Source organism: Pleurodeles waltl, chromosome 6 (genome assembly GCF_031143425.1).
Source record: "Pleurodeles waltl isolate 20211129_DDA chromosome 6, aPleWal1.hap1.20221129, whole genome shotgun sequence".
NCBI classification, from domain to species: Eukaryota; Metazoa; Chordata; class Amphibia; order Caudata; family Salamandridae; genus Pleurodeles; species Pleurodeles waltl.
The window spans coordinates 1,178,306,178-1,178,331,381 of NC_090445.1; the positions used below are offsets into that span (position 1 = coordinate 1,178,306,178).

The window sequence follows — 25,204 nt, forward strand, 5'->3', positions numbered from 1 at the left end:
CAGCGGGAGCGCTGTAGGCAATTAAAGGGCTCCTGCCCCCGGACACACCTCTCGACGTGCTTCCCGCGACAGCGGGAGCGCTGTAGGCAATTAAAGGGCTCCTGCCCCCGGACACACCTCTCGACGCGCTTCCCGCGACGGCGGAAGCGCTGTAGGCAATTAAAGGGCTCCTGCCCCCGGACACACCTCTCGACGCGCTTCCCGCGACGGCGGGAGCGCTGTAGGCAATTAAAGGGCTCCTGCCCCCGGACACACCTCTCGACGCGCGTCCCGCGACGGCGGGAGCGCTGTAAGAAATTAAAGTGCTCCTGCCCCCGGACACACCTCTCGACGCGCTTCCTGCGACGGCGGGAGCGCTGTAGGCAATTAAAGGGCTCCTGCCCCCGGACACACCTCTCGACGCGCTTCCCGCGACGGCGGGAGCGCTGTAGGCAATTAAAGGGCTCCTGCCCCCGGACACACCTCTCGACGCGCTTCCCGCGACGGCGGGAGCGCTGTAGGCAATTAAAGGGCTCCTGCCCCCCGAAAAACACACCTCTCGACGCGCTTCCCACGACGGCGGGAGCGCTGTAGGCAATTAAAGGGCTCCTGCCCCCAGACACACCTCTCGACGCGCTTCCCGCGACGGCGGGAGCGCTGTAGGCAATTAAAGGGCTCCTGCCCCCGGACACACCTCTCGACGCGCGTCCCGCGACGGCGGGAGCGCTGTAAGAAATTAAAGGGCTCCTGCCCCCGGACACACCTCTCGACGCGCGTCCCGCGGGAGTGCTGTAGGCAATTAAAGGGCTCCTGCCCCCGGACACACCTCTCGACGCGCTTCCCGCGACAGCGGGAGCGCTGTAGGCAATTAAAGGGCTCCTGCCCCCGGACACACCTCTCGACGCGTATAATTATCATGTGTGGGTAATTTAACATTGTTTAAAAGACTCCGGTCTAAATAAACATAACTTTTTTACTTTGACTTGCCGGATAACCTCTCTGTATACATACTCAAACCCCTGTAAACATTGTGGGAAGCACACAAATAAACTCCAACACTATTTCGCCCAGTACAACTACACACCTTACTTGAGGCCTTTAACATTTGGGGGGCATTATGACCCTGGCGGAAGGCGGAGAACCAGCGGTAAGACCGCCAACAGGCTGGCGGTCTTACTTTGTGGACTTATGACCATGGCAGATATCGCCATGGTCATCCGCCAGTTCTCTGTTCCGCCCGCCAGGGCGGAGATGACTGCTGGGCTGGAGACCTGGGTCTCCAGCCCGGCGGCCGTCACTAGACCGCCGGCACTATTTGGACCTGGCTTACCGCCGTGGATTTCCAGCAGTTTGAACCGCCATGAAATCCATGGCGGTAAGCACTATCAGTGCCAGGGAATTCCTTCCCTGGCACTGATAGGGGTCTTCCCTGCCACCCCCCAAAGCTGGCAGGGCCCCCCTCCCCACCCAGACCCCCAACATCACATCACATCACCCATACCCACACAACACGCACGCAGGCACCACCTACACACTTACACGCCGACACACATGCCTACATCCACACACACACAGTCAGACACGCACACCCACATTCAAACATACACGCACACATCCATACAGACATACACGCACTCATTCCCATACACACAACACCCCCGCAAGCATACACGCACTCACACACCCCCTCTACATACACACACGCACACCCCCATGGACCCACACAACATCCCCCCACCCCCCTCCCCTCATGGACGATCGACTTACCTGGTCCGCCGATCCTCCGGGAGGGGACGGGAGCCATGGGGGCAGCTCTGCCGACACCACACCGCCAACAGAACACCGCCACGGCGAATCACAGGACGTGATTCGCTGGGCGGTGTTCTGTTGGCGTGGAGGTGGAGCAACCTCCACTTCCCCGCCTCCCGCCAGTATGGCAGTTGGTGGCTGTCCGTCCGTAAAAGGACGGAGAGCTGCCAACGGTCATAATAGGCCGAGCGGCAAACCGCCACCACTGACCCCCCTATTGTGTTAAAACCTGTACAAGCCAGTTTGTTCTAGAAGGAAAATATTCTTACCCTTTAAATACTGTTTAAGCGTTCTAAAGATGCCTTGTAAACATCTTACAATCTACATCCAATAGGATGATAATCCAATGAAAGAGCCGCCCTATTGCTCTTCTTGTTGACTGTATAAGCTTTAAGCGGAATTTGAAGCTTTTTGCAGCCTATAGGGTCAAATTGTAGAATGCTCACAGAAAACCATTTGGACCACCGGGTCCTGATGATTTAGCTGATTAAGTCATGCCTTTCATGCATTGTTTAGTTAGGAAGCTCCGACTTTGGAAAGATGCTGATTTTCTTTGATTACTTTTTAGTATGTATACAGAGTTGTAATGTACAAGGGTCATTGTTCGCATGTTACATTATTAGAGTGTACAAAAGAGTTCAGATTGTTTTACAAAAGTCACATTTTTTGAGTCATTTGATTTTCCTTTCTTTTGTGCCTCAAGGCACATAGCTGCATATTCCATTCTTGACTTCCAAAGCTCATTGTTATACCACTTTTTGTGTTCTCCTCAGTCTTACCCTGTTTTCCATTTAAGGGTTTCACAAAACGTTTCCATTCTCTATATGTATGTTTCCAAAAGGCCATTGTTTGTTTAGACTTAGGGTTCCTAATTATAGCCATTCCCCTACCTTTAACAAATGCATTATTAGACCTATGAGTTAATCCAAGAATTGTATTTTTGTAATTGAACTACTTGCACCTGAGCTCAATAATTCTGCTAGAGTATTTCTGTGTTTTTACATCGTTACTCATTTTACACTACAATTGCTTTGTAGTGTCCCTAGGGGCTTCAACATATATACCCCAGATAAAAACTGTTGCCGTTCTATTATTTGTAGATTATGGTCACTTATAGTCCTTCGCTAATCTCAAAATCTGTACACAAGTTGATTAACAATAGGGAAGCAAAGAGTATTCGAGTAAATTCCTTCTAAAATTAACTAATCTCACTAGGTGCATAAGATTTGTTCCTACCATTAAGTGATCTTAAATTCTAGCTCTCTAGCGAGATGGTTCCAAATGTTCATTCCCTTTTGCTGTACAAGAGCTGGTGCAGGAATCCCCAATAGTCTGTTTTGGTCAGCACACCAATCATCCCTAATGTTCTCTAATGCTTTATTTAAATTCAAATCCCCTGTTTAGATTAAATAGTTGTGTTGTTTGTTCTGTACAGATCATAGAGTGCATCTTTTAGATTTTTCACAGACAGAGATATAGGTTTTTTCCTCATCATTGCATTTTGGAGTTTCACTTGTTCATCAGGATATTAATCCTAAATGTAACTTAAATCACCTCTGGGAGATATTGTCGAAAATGAGGATTATCTAATCTCACCAGTCATAAATTAAACTAATGAAAATGTCCTAACTGGTATGCACAGAGTTAAGCCAATGCATGTTTGTGTGATTCATAGCCTTAGCAGATGTAACCTAATTTTTCCAAACTAAATAATTATGAAAAAAACTTGTATAACTAATTCTAAGTGGAAAAACTTAGTGGTCCACAATCAAAAAACATAAAGAGAATAGTAAAATACAGCATTGTTTATGCGATTTTTTGAGTACCACCAATGTTTTTGTTTATCATAGAGGTTTACACCTGAAAAACATAGTACTTAAAGCAGCAGGAGAATTGTCACTAGATAGTTAACAAACTTGTGGCAGTAAAGCAATGTACTTTTTCCATATCACTTCAACAGATTATAGTTAAGGTGAATACAATACACCACTCTTATGTTAAAAAAAAAAAAAAAAAAGGTTTCAACAGCTAGGATTTTGTCACGCATCATATTTTGTTATTCTGCTGCTCATTTTCCTTGTAGGCTGTATTTTTGGGAAAACCACATGCAATTATTGACACACAGAAAAATGCTCAAAAATCTCCTTTTCATTACATTTCAAGATGAATGGCAACTTTCTAGTGCAATTACATGCAGATTTTCAGTGGACCAGATGAAAATATTAAGGAGAAAGAAAGATTGTAAATTATTTTTCTCACAGACGTCAATCTTATGAATACATTTATTAGACAGAACCACACTATAATGTCCTAAAGACTAGGAAGATTTTCTTTCTTTTTTTTTTCTTTTTAAATGTATACAAGAACACTTGATCAACAATTGGTAATTACTGCAGTTATCAAACCATCAAGAAGGTTGCTCGAATGTGATGGGAAAGGAATGCAGCAAGAGGTTGAAACGAGTGCAACTAATCTGAAATGTTAAAGGGAAGCGTAAACTCGAATAAGTGACAGAGAAGCTTTGAACTAGTCTTACTAGAATACGAGGTATGGGCTCATTGTTTGTACAGCCTTAAACAGAGCTGTGTCCATGGCATATACTTAGTACAAACAAAAGAATGTGTACCCTTTCAGATGATAGCTGGTTGGATTTATCTCCAAATGAACTGGAGAAGATTTTACAAGATGCAGCCGCTTTGAAAGATTCCACTCCCACTGCTGGTGAGGAAGAGCAGAAGTATAATTTGTCAGAAGTCACAGAAAGCATGAAGGCATTTATATCAAAAGTGTCTACACATGAAGGAGCAGAAGTGCCACGGTAAGCATCTTTATGTACCCTTCAGACTTTTCATTACATGCAGTGTCTGTCAGAGGCAGTGAAAATGAATTTTATCAGCCTCTGCGGCTGCTACAGATCAGGTTATGGATTTTAACTGAGATCAAATCATATTGTGTCATCTCTTTGCTTGCACTTATTTGCACCAATGCACTGCACATAGTTGTCAATTGGCAAAGAAAATGAAATTTTGGTTACATCAAATAGTTGGGTATTGTAATTTGTGAAACAGTTGGTAAGACAAGAACTGTAACATAAGAGTAGTTATGTGTAGAATATACATTCATGACTTTCAAACACAACACTGAAAAACAATGGTAATCAGTTGGAAAGAGACAATCATTTATTTGTTCAGAATCAAAACGGAAGAATAAGTAATTTGTATGACTTTCACACTTGTGGACGGCAAGTTGTGGCCTGGGGCAGATCGGTAGACTGTTATGTAGAAGAGATTTTATGAGTTGTAATTACTTCAGTCTTGAATTGTTACAGGGTGGCCTTTGCACAGTGAAAAAGTTGAACAGAGAAGGGTTTGTGATGGAACGTGGATAGGATAGAAATAAAGGTAAAGCTCAGACAAGAGATTTGTCAACTGGTTTTAGAGGCTCATATTGGGTCAAGGATTAGCTGATGTGTGTGTGGATGCATGCCTGTATTGGTTAAAAACACCTAGAGGTCTAAATTACTTACTCTCCCGTGAAGAGGGATCATGGAAAGTAGGCAGACTAGGGGGTTAGAGTAGCTGGAGCAGACGGTGGTAGTAAGTACCTCTGGATTTGGCGAACTGAGCATAAGGAATTGGAAGTCCATGTTGTTCTATAAAGCAATTAGTTATTGTCATCTGAAGAAAACTGTAGTAAATAAAATATTCGTTTGTGATATGTGTAAAGTTATTTCAGTCTTAAATAGGAGATTCTACCATGAGATGTGTATAGGGAGGCTTGAAGGGTTCCAGCGTAAAACTTATGGGACTATTGGTGATGGTGATGCGGAGCACCAGGAAACCAAGAAAGCACAGTTTGAGAGATAGGAGGCAAACCATTTCAAAAAATGTTCTTGCCAAGTGTAGAGAAATGAGTTTCGAACATTATTTTATGATCTTGTGAACAGCAATTGTTAAGGCTCTAGAAAGGTCTTTGAGGGTGAATGATGGTGAGTGGAGCTTAGCAAGATAGATACATGAGTAGGGGCCATTTCAGTAAAATGAAGTTGTCAAATGGGTCTGAGATGGTGAATAGATTGTGATGCAGAGCGAAGACCAAGTTTAAGGTTGCTCTTCTAATGCTACACATGTATGTTCTGAGACAAATGTAACTCTCATCTCGTAAGTGAATAACTGTTCCAAGAACTGGGTAAACTGATATTCATTGTTGCATAGTCGTGTTTTATATAGAGGTGGCGCCGCTGTACCCATGACGAGCTAATTGTAAATAGCACCACCTCAGGCAAATTTCTAGTACAATTTATTACTAGCAAATAACCTGTAGTGACGTGAGGTTAAAAAATCTATACAGAACTGTCTTGAAGCATAGTTGTGCCTGTTATATCCCATTTTTGCCACATCCTAAATAGGGCACAAAAACTTCGGGCCAGCCCAGTTTTTATAGTCAGTTTCGTACAACAGTCAAAATAACCACTTTTAGAGTGATAGCATTGCAAGTGTTCAGAACAGAGCATAAAGTGATGGGGTTAATATGTAAGGATTCTCTGTTCTCATTTGGTGGAACACCACTAAATGTTACCTGTCTCGCAGTATGGATAAACACACAGGGCATGAACATTTCATTGTTCCCTGGGATTATTTGATCTTTATTAATCACTTGTGCCCTGAAGAAGGTGAGTGACCCGGACAGGCCACTTCACACCGAAACGTACGTCAGCACTAGTTTTTGAGACCAGGGCATTCAGAATACACTTTAGCACTGTATTTGATGAACAAGGACAGTACAGTGGATGGACCTTTTTTCCCCCTCATGACTTGGATACAAAGGAGGATCTATACATAAGAAGGGGACTCGTATAAAAGAAACCCCAGGTGAAGCAATCATTATAAGTGCTATTAGGGATCTCCTCACCATAGAGGTGGCAAAAAACCAATAGGCTGGACACATTGGTTTTTGGAACGCGGTATATGTTATTCAAATGTCTATCCATGGAGTCTTGGTATATATTTTGGTATAATTTTGTGAATTTCCCTTGTTGTCTTTTCATTCTTTTTGTCTTGATGACTGTTTTTATATTGCATGAGTGTTTGGATGGCTCTGTTTTTCGATTTTAGATAGATTGATTATTCCCAGGATAAATTATTGATTCTATTATTGAGTAATTGTGTGTTTAGGTCACAATTAATGTCTGTAGGAGGCTGACCTGGCTTATAGTGGGCACCTTGTGGTACTTACACCTTGTGCCAGGTCCAGTTATCCATTATTAGTAGAATAGAGGTGTTCTAGCAGCTTAGGCTGATAGAGGTAGCTATAGCAGAGCAGCTTAGGCTGAACTAGGAGACATGCAAAGCTCCTACCATACCACTTATATCATATAGCACTATATCATAAGAAAACACAATACTCAGAGTTACTGAAAATAAAGGTACTTTATTTTAGTGACAGTATGCCAAAAGTATCTCAGAGGATATACTCCCCTAGGAGGTAAGACATATACACAAAATATATGCACACAAACCAAAATCAGGTAAGTAACAGTTAGAAAAGTAGTGCAAACAATGTAGAATCACAATAGAAGGCAACAGGGAGAAATAGGCGTAGGGGCAACACAAACCATATACTCCAAAAGTGGAATGCGAACCACGAATGGACCCCAGGCCTAGTGTCGTGTGTAGAGGGTCGTTGGGAGTGTAAGAAAACACTAAGGGTGTCCAAGATACCCCACCCCAAGACCCTGAAAAGTAGGAGTAAATTTACAGTACTACCCTAAAAAGACAATAAAGTTGAGATAGGGGATTCTGCAATGACAACAATTGACTGCAAAGCACTGAAGACGGATTCCTGGACATGAGGACCTGTAAAGGAAGGGGACCAAGTCCAAGAGTCGCGCAAGTGTCCGGGGGGGGGGGGGCAGGAGCCCACTAAACCCCAGATGAAGGTGCAAAAGGGTCTGCCTTCGGGTGGAAGAAGTCGAAGATTCTGCAACAACCAAAGGCGCCAGGAACTTATCCTTTGGTCAGAAGATGTCCCACGGCGTGCTGGAGGATGCATAGTTGTTTCCACGCAGAAATACCGCAAACACGCCTTGCTAGCTGCAAGAGTCGCGGTTGAGGATTTTGGGTGCTGCTAGGGCCCAGGAAGGACCAGGAGGTCACCTCTTGGAGGAGGAGCCAGAGGGGCACTCAGCAACACGGAGAGCCCACGCAGAAGCAAGCAGCACCCGCAGAAGCACCTGAACAGACACTTAGAAGATCTGAGGGCAGTGGTCGACTCAGAGTTACAAAGGAGGGTCCTACGACATTGGAGTCCAACTCAGCAAGTTGGGCAATGCAGGACGGAGTGCTGGGGATCTGGGCTAGGCTCTGCACGAAGGGAGTCTTGCAAAAGTGCACAGAAGCCCGAGCAGCTGCAGTTCACGCAGTACACAGGATTACTGTCTGGTGTGGGGAGGCAAGGACTTACCTCCACCAAATTTGGACAGAAGGGCCACTGGACTGTCACAAGACACTTGTACCCAGCTCCTGTGTTCCAGGGACCACGCTCGTCAGGATGAGAGGGGACCCAGAGGACCAGTGATGCAGAAGTTTAGTGCCTGCGTTGGCAGGGGGAAGATTCCATCGACCCACGGGAGGTTTCTTCTTGGCTTCCAGTGCAGGGTGAAGGCAAACAGCCCTCAGAGCATGCACCACCAGGAAACAGTTGAGAAAGCCAGCAGGATGAGGCGCTACAATGTTGCTGGTAGTCTTCTTGCTACTTTGTTGTGGTTTTGCAGGCGTCCTGGAGCAGTCAGTGGTCGATCCTTGGCAGAAGTCGAAGAGGGAAGTGCAGAGGAACTCTGGTGAGCTCTTGCATTCGTTATCTGGTGAGATGCCCACAGAGGAGGATTGGCTACAGAGAAAGGTAAGCACCTATCAGGAGGGGTCGCTGATGTCACCTGCTGGCACTGGCCACTCAGAGCGGTCCATTGTGCCCTCACACCTCTGAATCCAAGATGGCAGAGGTCTGGGACACACTGGAGGAGCTCTGGGCACCTCCCCTGGGAGGTGCTGGTCAGGGGGAGTAGTCACTCCCCTTTCCTTTGTCCAGTTTCGCGCCAGAGCGTGGCTGGGAGGGATGCCTGAACCAATGTAGACTGGCTTATGCAAGGAGGGCACCATCTGTTCCCTTCAAAGCATTTCCAGAGGCCAGTAGAGGCTACTCCTCCCAGGCCCTTCAAACCTATTTCCAAAGGGAGAGGGTATAACACCCTTTCTCAGAGGAAATCCTTTGTTCTGCCTTCCTGGGACCAGGCTGCACAGCCCCCAGGAGGGCAGAAACCTGTCTGAGTGGTTGGAAGCAGCAGTAGCTGCAGAGGAGACCCCGGAAAGTTAGATTGGCAGTACCCGGGCTCTATGCTGGAGACCCTGGGATGCATGGAATTGTCACCCCAATACCAGAATGGTATTGGGGTGACAATTCCATGATCCTAGACATGTTACATGGCCATGTTCGGAGTTACCATTGTGACGCCACATATAGGAATTAACTTATATGTCGTGCACGCGTGTAATGGTGTCCCCGCACTCACAAAGTCTGGGAAATTTGCCCTGAACAATGTGGGGGCACCTTGGCTAGTGCCAGGGCGCCCAAACACTAAGGAACTTGGCACCTAACCTTCACCAAGTGAGGGTTAGACATATAGGTGACTTATAAGTTACCTAAGTGCAGTGTAAAATGGCTGTGAAATATTGTGGACGTTATTTCACTCAGGCTGCAGTGGCAGTCCTGTGTAAGAATTGTCTGAGCTCCTTATGGGTGGCAAAAGAAATGCTGCAGCCCATAGGGATCTCCTGGCACCCCAATACTCTGGGTACCTAGGTGCCATATACAAGAGAATTATAAGGGTGTTCCAGTGTGCCAATCAGAATTGGAAAAATTAGTCACTAGCCTGCAGTGATAATTTTAAAAGCAAAGAGAGCATAAACACTGAGGTTCTGGTTAGCAGAGCCTCAGTGATACAGTTAGGCACCACACAGGGAACACATATAGGCCACAAACTTATGAGCACTGGGGTCCTGGCTAGCAGGATCCCAGTGAGACACATCAAACATACTGACAACATAGGGTTTTCACTATGAGCACTGGTTAGCAGGATCCCAGTGAGACAGTAAAAACACCCTGACAAATACTCACAAACAGGCCAAAGGTGGGGGTAACAAGGCTAGAAAGGGGCTACCTTCCTACAATGTCACGTTTGTGTATATATCATTGAATAAATATACTTTGGACTATGAATATGAGATATTATCTGATTTTATTTCACTCTTGTTGGGTTTGAGATATTTTTCTATTCATAGTTGGGATTCCATTCTGAGGAACCCACCCAGTTATAGGGACATTTCTTATTAATAGCTTCATTCAACATCTCCTGAGATTGACTTGTTTCCACCCTTTTTTTTTGGGAGGAAATTGTTTATTCACCACTCTTTTTCCTTGAGGTGTATCATTTTGTTAAGTGTCCAGTCGGTAGTGGGAATATATCAACGAATGACGACCATGATGTTTGCGTTTTCGGTCTTCCAAACTTGCATTGTATTAAGGATTTCAACATCTGCAAAAACATGTCTTAAAGGAAGTTCAGGGACAGGGTAGATGTTTAACCCATTGCTCAAGAAGGTGAGGTTGGAAGAAGATTGCCACCTTCAGTCTCTGAAGGAGGGGGTTCAAGTTCCTCCTACTCTTCCTCCTATAACCATGCCTCTTCTACTTCAGAAGGTGAGTGAGTAGGATCTCCAATTTTCGGCTGCTCCTGCTCCAGTCATCGTTGAGGTGGTCTGTGTCAAGAGGCCATGTGATCAATTAACATCAAACCACTTGTCGTTTAGACATTCCTGTATATTGACATAAACGGGCTTGGAGTTCTCTGGATTGATGATGAGGCATCACTGAGCATCAATAGATATATTTCATTGTTGAACTCCACATCATCCAGAATGTCTCATCCTTCCTATAGAGCTGGGTCTCTACCTCGATGTACATGGAGAACGATTAGGCAGCCTTCTCCATCTCCTCCAATCTACCATCTGCAGATATCAATTCATCTACTGTAGATACTTTATCCACATCTTTCAGTAGAAATATATCCCATGCAAGGGGCACAGCCTTCTGCAATCCAAAGTTTGAATCAGGCTTCTGTGCCATCTTCCTAGCCAGAAAGGTGCTGTTGTTATTGATGAAGTGTAGGAAAGTACCATCTTGCCTGGTATGTTACCCCCAAATTTCACTGTATATATGTTGTTTTAGTCTGTGTCACAGGGACCCTGCCAGGCAGGGCCCAGTGCTCATAAGTATGTGCCCTGTATGATGACTAACTGTCTCACTGAGGCTCTGCTAACTCTGCTTTCCAAATTTGTCACTAACAGGCTAGTGACTAAATTTATCAATTCACATTGGCATACTGGTACACCCATATAATTCCCTAGTATATGGTACTGAGGTACCAGGGTATTGGGGTTCCAGGAGATCCCTATGGGCTGCAGAATTTCTTTTGCCACCCATAGGGACCCCTGACAATTCTTACACAGGCCTGCCACTGCAGCCTGAGTGAAATAATGGCCACATTATTTCACAGTTATTTACCACTGCACATAAGTAACTTATAAGTCACCTATATGTCTAACCTTCACCTGGTGAAGGTTGGGTGCCACGTTACTTAGTGTGTGGGCACCCTGGCACTAGCCAATGTGCCCCCACATTGTTCAGGGCAAATTCCCCGGACTTTGTGATTGCGGGGACACCATTACACGCGTGCACTATACATAGGTCACTACCTATGTATAGCGTCACAATAGTAACTCCGAACATGGCCATGTAACATGTCTAAGATCATGGAATTGTCACCCCAGTGCCATTCTGGTATTGGGGGGACAATTCCATGATACCCCGGGTCTCTAGCACAGAACCCGGGTACTGCCAAACTGCCTTTCCGGGGTCTCCACTGCAGCTGCTGGTGCTGCCAACCCCTCAGACAGGTTTCTGCCCTCCTGGGGTCCAGGCAGCCCTGGCCCAGGAAGGCAGAACAAATGATTTTCTCTGAGAGGATGTTACACCCTCTCCCTTTGGAAATAGGTGTGAAGGGCTGGGGAGGAGTAGCCTCTCCCAGCCTCTGGAAATGCTTTAATGGGCACAGATGGTGCCCATCTCTGCATAAGCCAGTCTACACTGGTTCAGGGATCCCCCAGCCCTGCTCTGGTGCGAAACTGGACAAAGGGAAGGGGAGTGACATCTCCCCTGACCTGCACCTCCCAGGGGAGATGCCCAGAGCTTCTCCAGTGTCCCAGAGCTCCTCCAGTGTCCCAGATCTCTGCCATCTTGGATTCAGAGGTGTTGGGGGCACACTGGACTGCTCTGAGTGGCCAGTGCCAGCAGGTGATGTCAGAGACCCCTTCTGATAGGTTCTTACCTCTCTTGGTAGCCAAACCTCCTTTCTTGGTAGCCAAACCTCCTTTTCTGGCTATTTAGGGTCTCTCCTCTGGGGTATTCGTCAGATAACGAATGCAAGAGTTCACCAGAACCTCTGCACTTCCCTCTTCAACTTCTGCCAAGGATCGACTGCTGGCTGCTCCAGGGCACCTGCAAAACCGTAACAAAGTAGCAAGACGACTACCAGCAACATTGTAGCGCCTAATCTTGCCGGCTTTCTTGACTGTTTCCAGGTGGTGCATGCTCTGGTGGTAGCCTGCCTTCACCCTGCACCAGAAGCTCCGAAGAAATCTCCTGTGGGTCGACGGAATCTTCCCCCTGCTAACACAGGCACCAATAGACTGCAACACTGGTCCTCTGGGTCCCCTCTCATCCTGACGAGCGTGGTCCGTGGAACACAGCAACTCTGTCCAAGTGACTCCCACAGTCCAGTGACTCTTCAGTCCAAGTTGGGTGGAGGCAAGTCCTTGCCTCCCCATGATAGACTGCAAAGCTGTGTACCGCGTGATTTGCAGCTGCTCCGGCTCCTGTGCACTCTTCCAGGATTTCCTTCGTGAACAGCCAAGCCTGGGTCCCCGGCACTCCATCCTGCAGTGCACAACCTTCTGAGCTGTCCTCCGGCGTCGTGGGACTCCCTTTTGTGACTTTGCGTGGACTCCGGTTCACTTTTCTTCTAAGTGCCTGTTCAGGTACTTCTGCGGGTGCTGCCTGCTTCTGTGAGGGTTCCCTACGTTGTTGGGCGCCACCTCTATCTCCTCTTCCAAGTGGCGACATCCTGGTCCCTCCTGGGCCACAGCAGCACCCGAAAACCGTAACCGCAACCCTTCCAACTAGCAGGGCTTGTTTGCGGTCTTTCTGCGTGGGAACACCTCTGCAAGCTTCATCGCGACGTGGAACATCAATCTTCCAAAGGAGAAGTCCCTAGTCCTCTTCTTTCTTGCAGAACTCCAAGCTTCTTTCAGCCGGTGGCAGCTCCCTTGCATATTCAGCTTGCATTTCCTGGGCTCCTGCCAACTCTCGACACTGTTGCGATTATTGGACTTGGTCCCCTTGTCTTACAGGTACTCAGGTCCGGAAATCCACTGTTGTTGCATTGCAGGTGTTTGTTCTTCCTGCAGAATCCCCCAATCACGATTTCTGTGCTCTCTGGGGGTAGTAGGTGTACTTTACTCCTACTTTTCAGGATCTTTGGGTGGGGTATTTTTCTAACCCTCACTGTTTTCTTACAGTCCCAGCGACCCTCTACAAGCTCACATAGGTTTGGTGTCCACTCATGGTTCGCATTCCACTTTTGGAGTATATGGTTTGTATTGCCCCTATACCTATGTGCTCCTATTGCAATCTATTGTAATTCTACACTGTTTGCATTACTTTTCTTGCTATTACTTACCTAATTTTGGTTTAAGTACATATATCTTGTGTATATAACTTATCCTCATACTGAGGGTACTCACTGAGATACTTTTGGCATATTGTCATAAAATTAAAGTACCTTTATTTTTAGTATATCTGTGTATTGTGTTTTCTTATGATATTGTGCTATATGATATAAGTGGAATAGTAGGAGCTTTGCATGTCTCTTAGTTCAGCCTAAGCTGCTTTGCCATAGCTACTTTCTATCAGTCGAAGCTGCTAGAAACACCTCTTCTACACTAATAAGGGATAACTGGACCTGGCACAAGGTGTAAGTACCTCTGGTATGCACTACAAGCCAGGCCAGCCTCCTACATGAAGGTAGACATTGGCTAGAGAAGAGCCTTCTCCCAATAGTTTAGCACTCCAGTGAAGCAACCTGATTTTCTAGTTCTCCAAATTTCACAAAAAGGGATTAACCCTGACTGTCTGGACTGACTTTGTAGAAGTATGTAATAGCCTGTTCCTAGACTGCAACAGAATAGAACAGTCTTTCACACTGTTTTCTAATCAAGAAGAAAGTCTCAAGCAGGAAGTTTGCCCTAGCTTAGATTTAAAAAGCATGAACAAATCATTCAAGAAAAAAAATCAGAATGTGGGTCTTCATCAAATCTTAAGTTACCTGGAGCCGGTCAGTTGGAAGTGTGTATTAGACGTGCAAGACGCCTATTTTTATGTACTCTTTGATGCCAAGTACAGGAATTTTCTACGCTTCAGAATCAGAAAATAACATTGCTGGTACAAGATTCTCCCTTTTTGATGGATGGATACAGTCGTTTCTGCATTTCCTGTTATGAAGGGGGTATTCATCTACCTTTTCCTCGATTATTGGATGTTAAAAACTTCTGCGCTTCAAAATTTTCTTCTTGACCTTCAGATGTCAATAGATATGCTCTTCAAGTTGGGTTTGTATCTAAAAAAAACAAAAAAAAACGCTGGTTCCAGCCCAGAGTATTTAATATTTAAATGCAGTGCTTGACACATAAGAATGAACAGTCTCCCTTTTGCATGGGAAATTTCTCAGTTGCTCTAAAAAATGCATTGATATTTTATATGAATTTTTAAGGCGCATTATCACACGCAAAGTTACCCTAGCACTGAGTTGGGGTGTGTGTGTGTGTGTACCTAGCTCTACTTGTGGTAGGATAGTTAATTGAAATGCCAGGTCTTCATCCTGTTGTGGAATTCAAGAAGACAGGAGTCTGATGGGTAGAGGGAGGTTGTTTTGCAGTGTAAGAGACCGCTCAACCCCTTGATCTGGTTCTGTGTCTACATTAGACGTTGAAGAGTGGGAATCCTGCGGAGTGGAGATGTCAAAATAGTTGATTGAAGGAGATGCGGCTGGACAAGTACATAGGTCCTGAGTTGTGGAGTGCCTGAGGTGTGGTGTACTCTGAGTCCTGTGTGGAAGGTTAAGGATAAGTCCGGCTGCAGAGTTCTGGATGATCTCTAGGCTTCTAGTGAGTTGCTTGGTGATCCCGGCATAGACTGTGTTCCTGTAGTCCATATTGATGGTGACTAGGGTGTGGAAGCGGGATGCAGTGAAAGCTTTGACTTGTGCAGTCAGGTCTTGTTTGCTGTCAGTGGTTATTCTGAGGTTCCTGGTATGGGTTCTGGGTGTGGGTCTGGTTCTGGGTCTGGGTCTGAGTTCAGCCGGCCACCAGTTGGAGTCCCATGGTGAGGTGTTTTTGCCGAAGATCACTACTTCTGTATTGTCTGTGTTGAGCTTGAGACAATTGGCTTTCGTCAAGTTAGCAACTTTGGTCATCCAGGTGTTGAACTTGTTACTTGTGTTTTTACGGTCTTGTCAGAAAGGGAGAGTATAAATTGCGTATTATCTTCATAATTGGGGATGTTGATGTGTGCACGGATGACATTGACCAGAGGGATAATTTATGTATTGAAAAGGGTGGGGGTGAGCAGTGAATTGAGAGAGGCTTCGTAGATGAGTTTGCGGGATTCCGAGGAGTAAGGTGCCAGGCTGATAGCTTGTGTTCTATCTGTTTAGAAGAAGCATGTCTAGCGAATAGCTGGTCCATGGTTACTAGTCATGTGCAGGTGCCTGATGAGGAGGAGGTGTGAGACCATGTCACATGCTGCAGAGAGGTCCAGGGGAATCAGGTCTCCGCTGTCCAGGATCGTGTGATGTCATCTGTGGCAGGAGGTAGTGCTGCTTAAGTACTGTGGTTGAGCCTGAATCCAGACAGCGTAGCATCAACAAGCTGGAGGCTGCTGAGATCAGTGAGGTGTCGGTTGATTAGTTTCTCCCTTTGCCAGGTATGGGAGGAGGGAGAACCATTGGTAGCTGGAAAGCGTGCCTGGGTCAGCGGATGGTTTCTTGAACAGGGGCTTGACGTTGGCATGTTTCCTGGTGTCCAGGAATGTGGCTGGATTGATGGAGGTATTGAGGATGTGTGTGTTAGTGCTTCACTGATTGGTAGGAGTCCTTTGGTGTAAGTGTGGTGGGGGCAAGGGTCAGCTATGAATGATGCATACTCTTTCAGTTTGTCAGTTGTCTTTTCTTGGATCCATGGTCTTGTGCATTTCTTGTGTGGAGTCCAAGTATACATATAAGACGTCTTCAGCAGTGTGTAGATGATCAGTGGTGTCATGTGACTGGGACAACATGATTCATTTGCCTTAAAATTCTCTGTAATCCCTACATTTATGACGGATGCCTCATTTGAGGGTTAGGTTTCTCAATGAACAATCTCCTGTCTCAAGGATTGTGGTCTCCAATGGAAAGAGATTACCATATCAACATTTTGCAATTGTGAGCAGGTCATCTAGCTCTGAAGTCTCTTCTGCTTCAGACAGACAACATGTCCACCATGTACCTGTTTGAAAATACAGGGAGGAACGAGGTTGAGGGAGCCCCCTCTCGAGTAGCTCAGACAGTTTGGCAGTGGCTGCTGGTCAGATGCAGTTGATTAACTGTGTAAAACACAGAGGCAGATGAACTGAGTGCCATTTGTTGGAACCGCTTAAATGGGTTTTTAATGACTAAGGGTGTAATTTGAAGTTTGGAAGATAGGTTACTTCATCACAAATGTGGCACATATGCATAGACTCAATTCTGAATTTAACAAGGGGTCATTTGAGTAGAGCACTCAAGGTTTTCCCAAAGAAATAATTTGTTAAAATAAAAAAATATTGAACATAATTTGGAAAAAATAAAAATATGTGACAATGTTCTTGTCTGTAATTTTTGCCCGATTTAGAAGAGTAATATACAGTTTTGTCCTCCAAACTCTTGTAATCCCAGAAACATAAATCCATGCCTAAAGCATGTAGCAGATTGGATGGAAGCCTGTTATCAGAAACTTAATGGAGACAAAATAGAAGTAATGGTGGTCGGCAATAATATTAATTTCTGGTCCACTGCCTGCTGACCGGAGTCTCTTAGCAGTGGCCCTTGAGAATTTTAAGAAAGATATTAGATTTTCTACCTTCCTCAATGTGAAGGACCATGGTTCAGGCATTGGTTCTTTCACACCTGGACTAAAGAAATATGCTTTCCGTATTCCAGCAATGTCTTGAGAAAACTGCAGGTGATTCAAAAGGCAGCACCTCGTTTGCTTCTAAAGATACCAAAGTACCAACCAGTCTCAAGTTTTTTGGCTTCCGTGCACTGGTTACCAGTTAATCAGAGAATCCTATTTAAGGCTTTTTGTATTGCTCATTGAATGTATTACAAAAAAGGGCCCTCAGGTGCTGCAACATAAGTTGACATCATTACTAGATGCCTGAAATCGTCCTATCTATGTTTGATTGAGATTACGAGGGTTCGGAAAGGGAGAAATTGAGTCAGGCTTTTTTCTATCTGGTAGTGAAACCTTGTAATTAATTGCCTGTTAAGTTAAGGAACGTAGAAAAAGAGAGGTACTTCAGGAGGCAGGTGGAAACCTAGCTGCTTGTGTAATCGGAATGAGTGGGCCTACTATGGGTAGCCATTTGCTTTACAAATTCCCATGAATTAAACTGAGTTGAATCTAGTATTTGTTGATTTGCCAAAACACCCAGTACCCAGAACCATCAACCAAGCTGCAGTTTATAATGACTTTTCTCTGTGTACCACCAATGCATCAATTTACATTGTGAATTTTAAAGAATCAAAATATGGGTATGAAGTAAACCCATGCGTTTTTAAATGTGAACAAGAAAATTAATGTAGAAATTGTGGTTATTTGAAAAATTCTGAATTTTGGGTTATCCATATTTTCATGTGATTCAGAGTTCACTTTGCAAAAAATGTTAGTTCACCGGCTTAAATTTGGAATCCGAAAATGGAGAGGACCTATTTTTGATAATAACAAATGCTCTACTATTGTATGACAGAAAAGGCCCCAAAGCACAACAAGGAAACATCAAAATGTTGCCCTCCAAATGAACCCGTTCTGGTGCTGTAGGTATCTGGGTTATTTGGACCCAGAATGAAAACTAGACACCCAGGCGAATCCAGGGTGGTGTGACTTGCATGAATCTCATAATATATTTTTACCCAGAATACTATGTAAACATCAAACTTTGACTAAAATAGCACCTCTCCGTTGTATTTCAGTGAGGGAAAGTTCTCAACTATGTGACAAGCCACACAATTCCTACCACCCAGCATTCCACACCTCCCCCCCAAAAGCAAGGTTGGGTACCCTACTTGTGTGGCTGGGCCTTTCCCTTTAGCAAGAACCAGTCAACATTTGAATAGTGTGATGTCAATGTTGTGTCAATGAGGACTTCATATGGTTAAATTTTTATGATGTGCATTAGGTTCAGCTGCACATAGGGGACAGTATTTTCATCTTGAAGTGTCTGAAGGAACGGAGATGGGCTTTGGTCATTGGCTGAAGCTGCCCAAGTTTTCTGCCTTATAAATATGGGGAGTAGTGTATTTCTGACCTATACTTACATGTTCGCAGGGCTTTCCTGGGTACAAAAAACAGCCGGTATCCACCGAGCAACACTACCCTGGATTCCCCCAGTCTCTAGGTTTCAGAAAGGCCCGGGTTTTATAAGGTCCATGGATGCCAACTGACTTGGGGACAAAATGTGCAGTCATCCTTTGTGGAAAGAATGAGTACACTGGGTGTTTTAGGCATATTTCTGAGGTATGCAGGGCATTCTTGGGAAGGAAACATGCAGAGGAAAGCCACACCACCCTGGATTGCCCTTGGTCAGTAGGCATCAGAAATACCGAAGGTTGGCTTGTTCTCTGGTTTGCATCTGATTCACAGCCTGAATATTGCAGCCATTACCTAGGGCAAATGAGGCCCAATTGAGATTTTTTCAGGCATAGTTTTGCTATTCTGCTGGCAGAGAGATGATTATTACATCTTCCATACTGCCTTCCCCCCGGGGCAGACACAAACGCAAAGTAGTCCCTCATTTTCATGGGGTTATACACCATGCAGATGAGGGAACAAACACTTGTGATTACGCTGGTGCAAAGTGTGTACTGGCATGTTCTGTATTGTGGAATGGGCTAAACAAGCATATGTGGCCACATCTATAATACAGAACTGCCCCAGGGGCATAAGGAATGAGTGCAAATGTCCTTGGACTCATGGCCACGTTCTGTAAGATGCCTTCTGGTGGGTCATGAGTTATCTGTTCCCCAAGAGGAGGGCTGATTTTTGGTAAACCACCAAATATGCCTTGAGGAGGGAAAGAAAGAGATTGTTTGGGCTCTAAGGATGGGACTGTGGCCCAATATGAGGAAGTTCAGGTCCCCACCGCATAGTATTTAAAAACAAGAAAAATCCCTAGTGTCTAGTGAGCTTTTTGCTCCCTGTGGATCGGCTGAATGCGGCCAATTCTCCAGTTGCACTCCCCAGAGAACAGAAAGACTGTTTTGTCTTGAGGGAACGAGGCAGCTAAATGCATGACAGGCTACACCCTACCTTTTCTTTTTTTATTTTTTTTTATTTTTTTATAACTTCTCTGATGCTTACGGTCTCTGTTCCATGAGGTAGACCGATATGGGGTAAACTCAAAACTCTGCCTCTTGGGAAGAAAATTGTATGTTCTCTTGGAGTGGAGGATTACAGCCTGATCTGAATACAGCCCTGTCTCCCACCCCATACATTATAAGAAAAAGAGAGCCCTTGGTGTCTAGTGGACTTGTACTGCCATTCTGGGTGGACAGATTAGGGTTAAACTCCCCAATTTGCCTCTCATCGGGGCAGGAAGACTCTGTTCCCTCGGTATTTTAAAGGTGTGGCCAGAAGACAATTTGAACCACCCTCAAATCTCTTTTCTTAAAACACAAAATTCCCTTGTGGCTAAAAGTGCCATTTACCGCAGTACAGAAAGACTGTTGGGGTGTTGATGGGAAGAGCAACAGGCCATTCATAGGAGCCCCAACCCCCACCCCTTTAACATTTTCCTTGATGTCTAGTGGGTAGGTCCATGCCTGAAGATCACCCTTCTGCTTCAATCCCCGAGCAGTGATCCACTAGGGAAGGATATCATTGTAAAGGGGAGAGTGACCCCTTTCCAATGACGCCTCTCCCATACAAATCCATGCTCGGGAGCCAATATACATCTGAGCACCAATAGAAGTGAAAGGAGCGAAAGCTGAAGGACTTTAGCTGCTTTCAATTTGATGAAGTCTGCATACCATGTGCGGTGATAGACATTAAAGCAAAAAAAAAAAATTATTTAAAGGGAAAGCTTTTTTCTGCAGCTCGTGGTCTTTGAAAAACGAAATTACTTTGGTGCAGGTATCAGAGGAGTTCCGAGCCCCTGGAACTAGAACATGCTGGATACATCCTTTGCACATCAGAGGTTGAGCTGAGAATGTGTCCAGGGTGTCCATGGCAATCAAGGAGCTAAGAGGGTATTTCCTCAGTTAGGAAGCTTCCACCCTAACCTGAGTGCCCAAACAAAAAAAGAAAAGTGGAGAGGGTAGGAATACCCTGACCCCCCCCTAGCCCCAGCGGGGTCCCCCTGGCACACCACCAGGGCAAAAAAGCATTTTTCTTTTTTATTCTTTGTTGAAAGTCACGGCAAAAAAAAAGACCAAGCACGGGTTCCAGCGCTTGTTATTTAAAGAGTACCTGCGTGGGCCAGGTCCCAGCGGCATGCACATATTAAAGAAGAGGGGGAGGGGCTTTGTATGAGTAATAGGGGTTGGGGAGATGCACAGCCCCCCCCCACCCCCGTGTTTCTGATGTAGCACAGGCGACCATAGGACCCCCCCCCCGGGCGTAGTTGATTGTTCTGGACAGGGGCTGCATGGGCTCTTTCCTCAGGCCATATATGGCCCCGGGACCACCACCTCGGGGCTTGGCCAAATTGTACAAAGGGCGGGGGGATGTGCCCCCCCCCCCCTTCTTTCCGGGCCATTGTCTGCCCAGGAAGCCACCACCTCCCCAGGGCCTGCCCTGAGGAACAAAGGAGGGAAGGCCGCGCGGCACCCCATCCTGGAGGCACTAATGGCCCTGGGGACCACAACCCCCAAAACAGGGGTTCGTAATGCAGCAGTAGTTAAGGAGGTGATATGTTTTGTATGGTAAGTATATACTATTAAATATTTAGAGATACCTGCATTGAACCTGTAAAAATAAATAAGGATTAGATATACATGTGCACACAAAAATGAAAAATGTAAATTTTAGAAGTATCCTTATAGCAATTAACATAAAAACTGCAGATTTAAAATAGATACTACAGTAAGAGTACTGCAATTTCTGTACAAATGACTAAAATCCACAGAAAATAACTAAGCAGAAGAGGAGACATCCATAAATGCGATGATAAAGTTGTATGAAAGAAACCTGCACAACGTACATGTGGGCCTGTTGTGTATATTCACCATTCCAGGAAAACAGAAGCATCACAAGCAAAGCTCCTGGTGACTCAACAAAAGTTGGTAGCCAGGAAATTATATTGACTGGAGGCAGCACTATCTCCCAGCGGAGATAGCAGTCACGCCTTGAAATATAGCAGTAGTGGCTTTTGCAACCACAATAGTTCCAATAGTCGTGACTGAGGCTCCCAATGACATGTCAGCAACTAGTTAACTCCTAGACACATCTTCAGATTTCCGATGCACATAACAAGCGGAGCTCTCCGTTACGCATCAGTTACCAAGCAACGGCTTGATTAAACACTGGTGACGACAAGACGGTGAGGGTCTACTCTCAGATAATGCATGAACTCCGTAATGCTGAGAACGTTGATAAGCCAAGTGTGGTGCTCTCTCAGAGATGCAAGAATGAGAAACCTCGAGCAAACAAGTGGGCGTGCAACAGAGAAATTAAGAGTATGTGCGAGGAGCTTCAGATAGGCTAACAAATATCAAATAAGTTTAAAGTAAAATCGCTGTGAAACGTTGTACAAAAGAAAATGTTGTCAAAATGACCAAGTACCTTAGCCAGAAGTGCTTGCACAGCATGAGGAAGGGGGTTGACCGCAGGCCAGGCTCTGCAGCCAACCCTTGTTGCGCACGGCCTTAAATATCACTCAACAATGGAAAAAAACAAAACCATTCACTGAAAAAATAAAGATTACAGGAACATTGTAAGGAACCCGAATTTAAAAAAACATAGAAGGTAAAGTTAGGTTCACATTTTACTCGCACAAAACCATAGAAATTCTGCAGTTATAGTTATGTTTATCTCAAGTAACTAGTATTTGTATGTAAAATAAAGGCATGAATGCTGTCTGGGTATGTTTCCCTGTCTGACTAATTATTTGACTAATTAGAAAACATTAAAAATAGTCTTAAACCTGTGTTCCAGGATCTCGACTTGCATGGAAATATTCCTCTACCTTTGATTAATTCTTAGGGAATACCCATGGTGAGGAACTAGGATTTCAAGAAAGTAACTTTTTTTTTTGTTCGTTTTTGTTTTTTTTGTTTTTTAAAACTCCTTAGTTCACACAAAAGCAATTTGTAATATTTACTGCTTGTAGAAGATATAACCACATCTGAAGTTCCATTCCAGCCAAAATATTTGGACAGTGTGAACATGCAGATATGTTAATATGCTGCTGTGCCACCACTCATTCCACTCAAAGGGTGTATGTAATCAGACTTAAATCATGATAGGCAGTTTAGTTTATCCATTTCCTAATAAGGTACACAGAACTAAGACAGTCCACAATATACTTATGTTCCTGTTCACCACAGATCTAATACATTGGCATTTTCATTTTATTATAAGGTTTATCTACACATTGCAGCCCTTATAAACTCCTGTTGGACTTGGTCCCCTCTGGAGGGTCATCCTCAAGCTTTTTGTCTTCACCCTTCTGTTTTGTAAAACTGTTTTTTTTTTTTTTTTTTTTTTTTAGGAGTCTGTGCACTTTATCATTGCTAACCTACTTCATGTTCACAGGCCTGTAAATGAAATGCTTCTAATGGGCCTGAAACATGTATTGTGCCATCCACTAAAAAGACTACTTAAGACACGCCACAGATGTGCAATTGCAGCGTGTGTGTTCATTTGTAAACTCTCATTCCGGCCTTTCAAAATAAACTATTTGCCAGGCCTAAACCACCCTTTTTAGTTCATAAGTTACCCCTGGTGTAGGCCCTAAATAGCCCATAGGGTAGAGTACAATGCAGTTGGGCTTTTACTTTTAACTTTTAACTGCCCTGGTAATGAAAAACTGCTAAATTAGTTGTTCACTTCTTCAAGGCTTACCTCTCCCACAGGATAACACCGGGATACCTTTTTAAATTTAATAAGTGATAACTTTCAGTTGGGATCAGTTAGGAATATCCAGTTTGATGTGTAAAGAATTGTAATTTAAAACCCTGTTTAATGGTAAAGTCAGATTTCAAGTCACAATTCTGAAATTGCAATCTTCAAAAAGTTGGCTTTTTCTTGTTACAAATGTGTGGTGCCTGCAACCTGTATCCTGGGTCACATGTCTAGGTACAACTGGAAGTTAGTTTTTGTGTATTGCTCCTAGAAAGCGAGGCAAAGGGGAAATAGGTGTTTACAGGATGGGCCATTTCTTTCTTGATAGGGCGGCAGAGCTGTCATCTAACACACATGCTCATAACTTGCACATAACAAAAACGTTCCCTCGGCACGCTCACAGAGGGTTTCACACTGGTGTTTTGTGCCCCCAAACAAGCTGTGGCCAAGGCAGGATGTCAGAAAATTCCAAACACCTTTTGGGGGTGGAACCCTCTAGAACCTTCTACTTCAAAGCTGGCAACAATGATAAATAGCAGACCCTTAGACCCAACTCTTCAGTACACATCTGGACCTGTGCAGGACTCAGAAGGAGGACTGCTGTGCTGCTCGGCAGAAAGAAGGATTGGTACTATGCTACACCGCTGCTTGAGTAAGAATGACTGGACTCCCAGACTACCAAAATGACTCTCACGGCTAATAGCCTGGCCTCCTGATCAGAGACAGGAAAGGAAAGGCTCCAAACACATTGAACCCTGCACCTGAACTCTGCCTGCTGTGAGTCTTGTCACCAAGTGGTGGTAGCAGACTCCCGGACCCTTGGAAGTGGGCCTAAATGTACTCTGCCAGCGTAGAGGGCAGAACTGATGCAGCAAAATGCATCTCCTTGCAGTTTAGCGTCTGAATTGCTGCTGCACAACGCATCCCTGAAGCACGACCGCAGCTCTTCGAAACTGCTACAGCACGATGTCTCCTCGACACAGGACCTAATATCTTCGCGCTGCAACTCCTCAGGACTGCCCTTGACCGAAGAATACTCAACACAGGACCTCACATTGTAGCTCTGCATCTGTGGACCCTTTCTTTGAAGCCCCTAACCATAACTTGATCCCAAATGCATCCCTGTAGGCAGACAGTACCACATTGGCCCAGAAGGTGAAATGGCTCATTCCTCCCCTTGTATAAGGCTTCTGTCCCCAAACCTCTGCACATAAAGCCAGTAACCAACAGCGGCCACTGACAGCTGTCAGTTTCAAGAGCCAAGCCCCAGGCCATCTAAGGTGCTCTAACACCTGTGGTTTCTTAGTGGGTGGCATCAGGCCCATGTGTTAGGTGCCCTTCTTCCGCTCTACTCCTGTAGAATTCCCACTAGTCTGGGGTTTCTTAGGAAAGACGGAGTACCCCTTTGTGTGTCCTAACTGGGAACACTCAAAGCAGCAGAGTTGGAAATGGGGTCCCTTGGGCCACCGCCAACCAGAATCCTCGTCCTGTTTCTCTGACCTTAGGAACCCTTTCCACCCGTCTTGCTCTGGGTCACCTTAGACCTCTTCCTGTCTGCTGAGGGAAACCAGAACCACCCTTCATGGGGTCATTCCCAGGCACCTTCTTGTGAACTGTGGTGCCAAGTCAGTAGTCTTCCTCCTTAGCAAGCTTCCTTCGGTCAATGAGCTTACTTCAGCTGGGTTTTGGTGCAGCTCTTTAATACAAATACTGAACATGTGCTCTCTTACCATCAAATTCCACAACCCATGGTAGTTTTTCCCTTTACTACCCTTCATCAAAATATCCAGTGCCTTGCTAAAGGAATCCACACAATCTACCCAGCACGGATGTGACAGTTCCTGACAGTCCCTGAACTTCTGCCTGTACTTTTCTGGGGTGAGGCAGTACTT

General features: G+C 45.1%; 1 protein-coding gene across 1 annotated transcript in view; it reads left to right on the forward strand.

Moving 5' to 3' along the window:
* Positions 1 to 25,204, forward strand: part of LOC138301751 (protein ecdysoneless homolog) — a 277,339-nt gene that overhangs the window by 218,121 nt on the left and 34,014 nt on the right. The window contains exon 7 of the mRNA XM_069242263.1: positions 4,423 to 4,606. Coding sequence (XP_069098364.1) covers positions 4,423 to 4,606 — 184 coding nt within the window. The remainder of the gene's footprint in view (positions 1 to 4,422; positions 4,607 to 25,204) is intronic.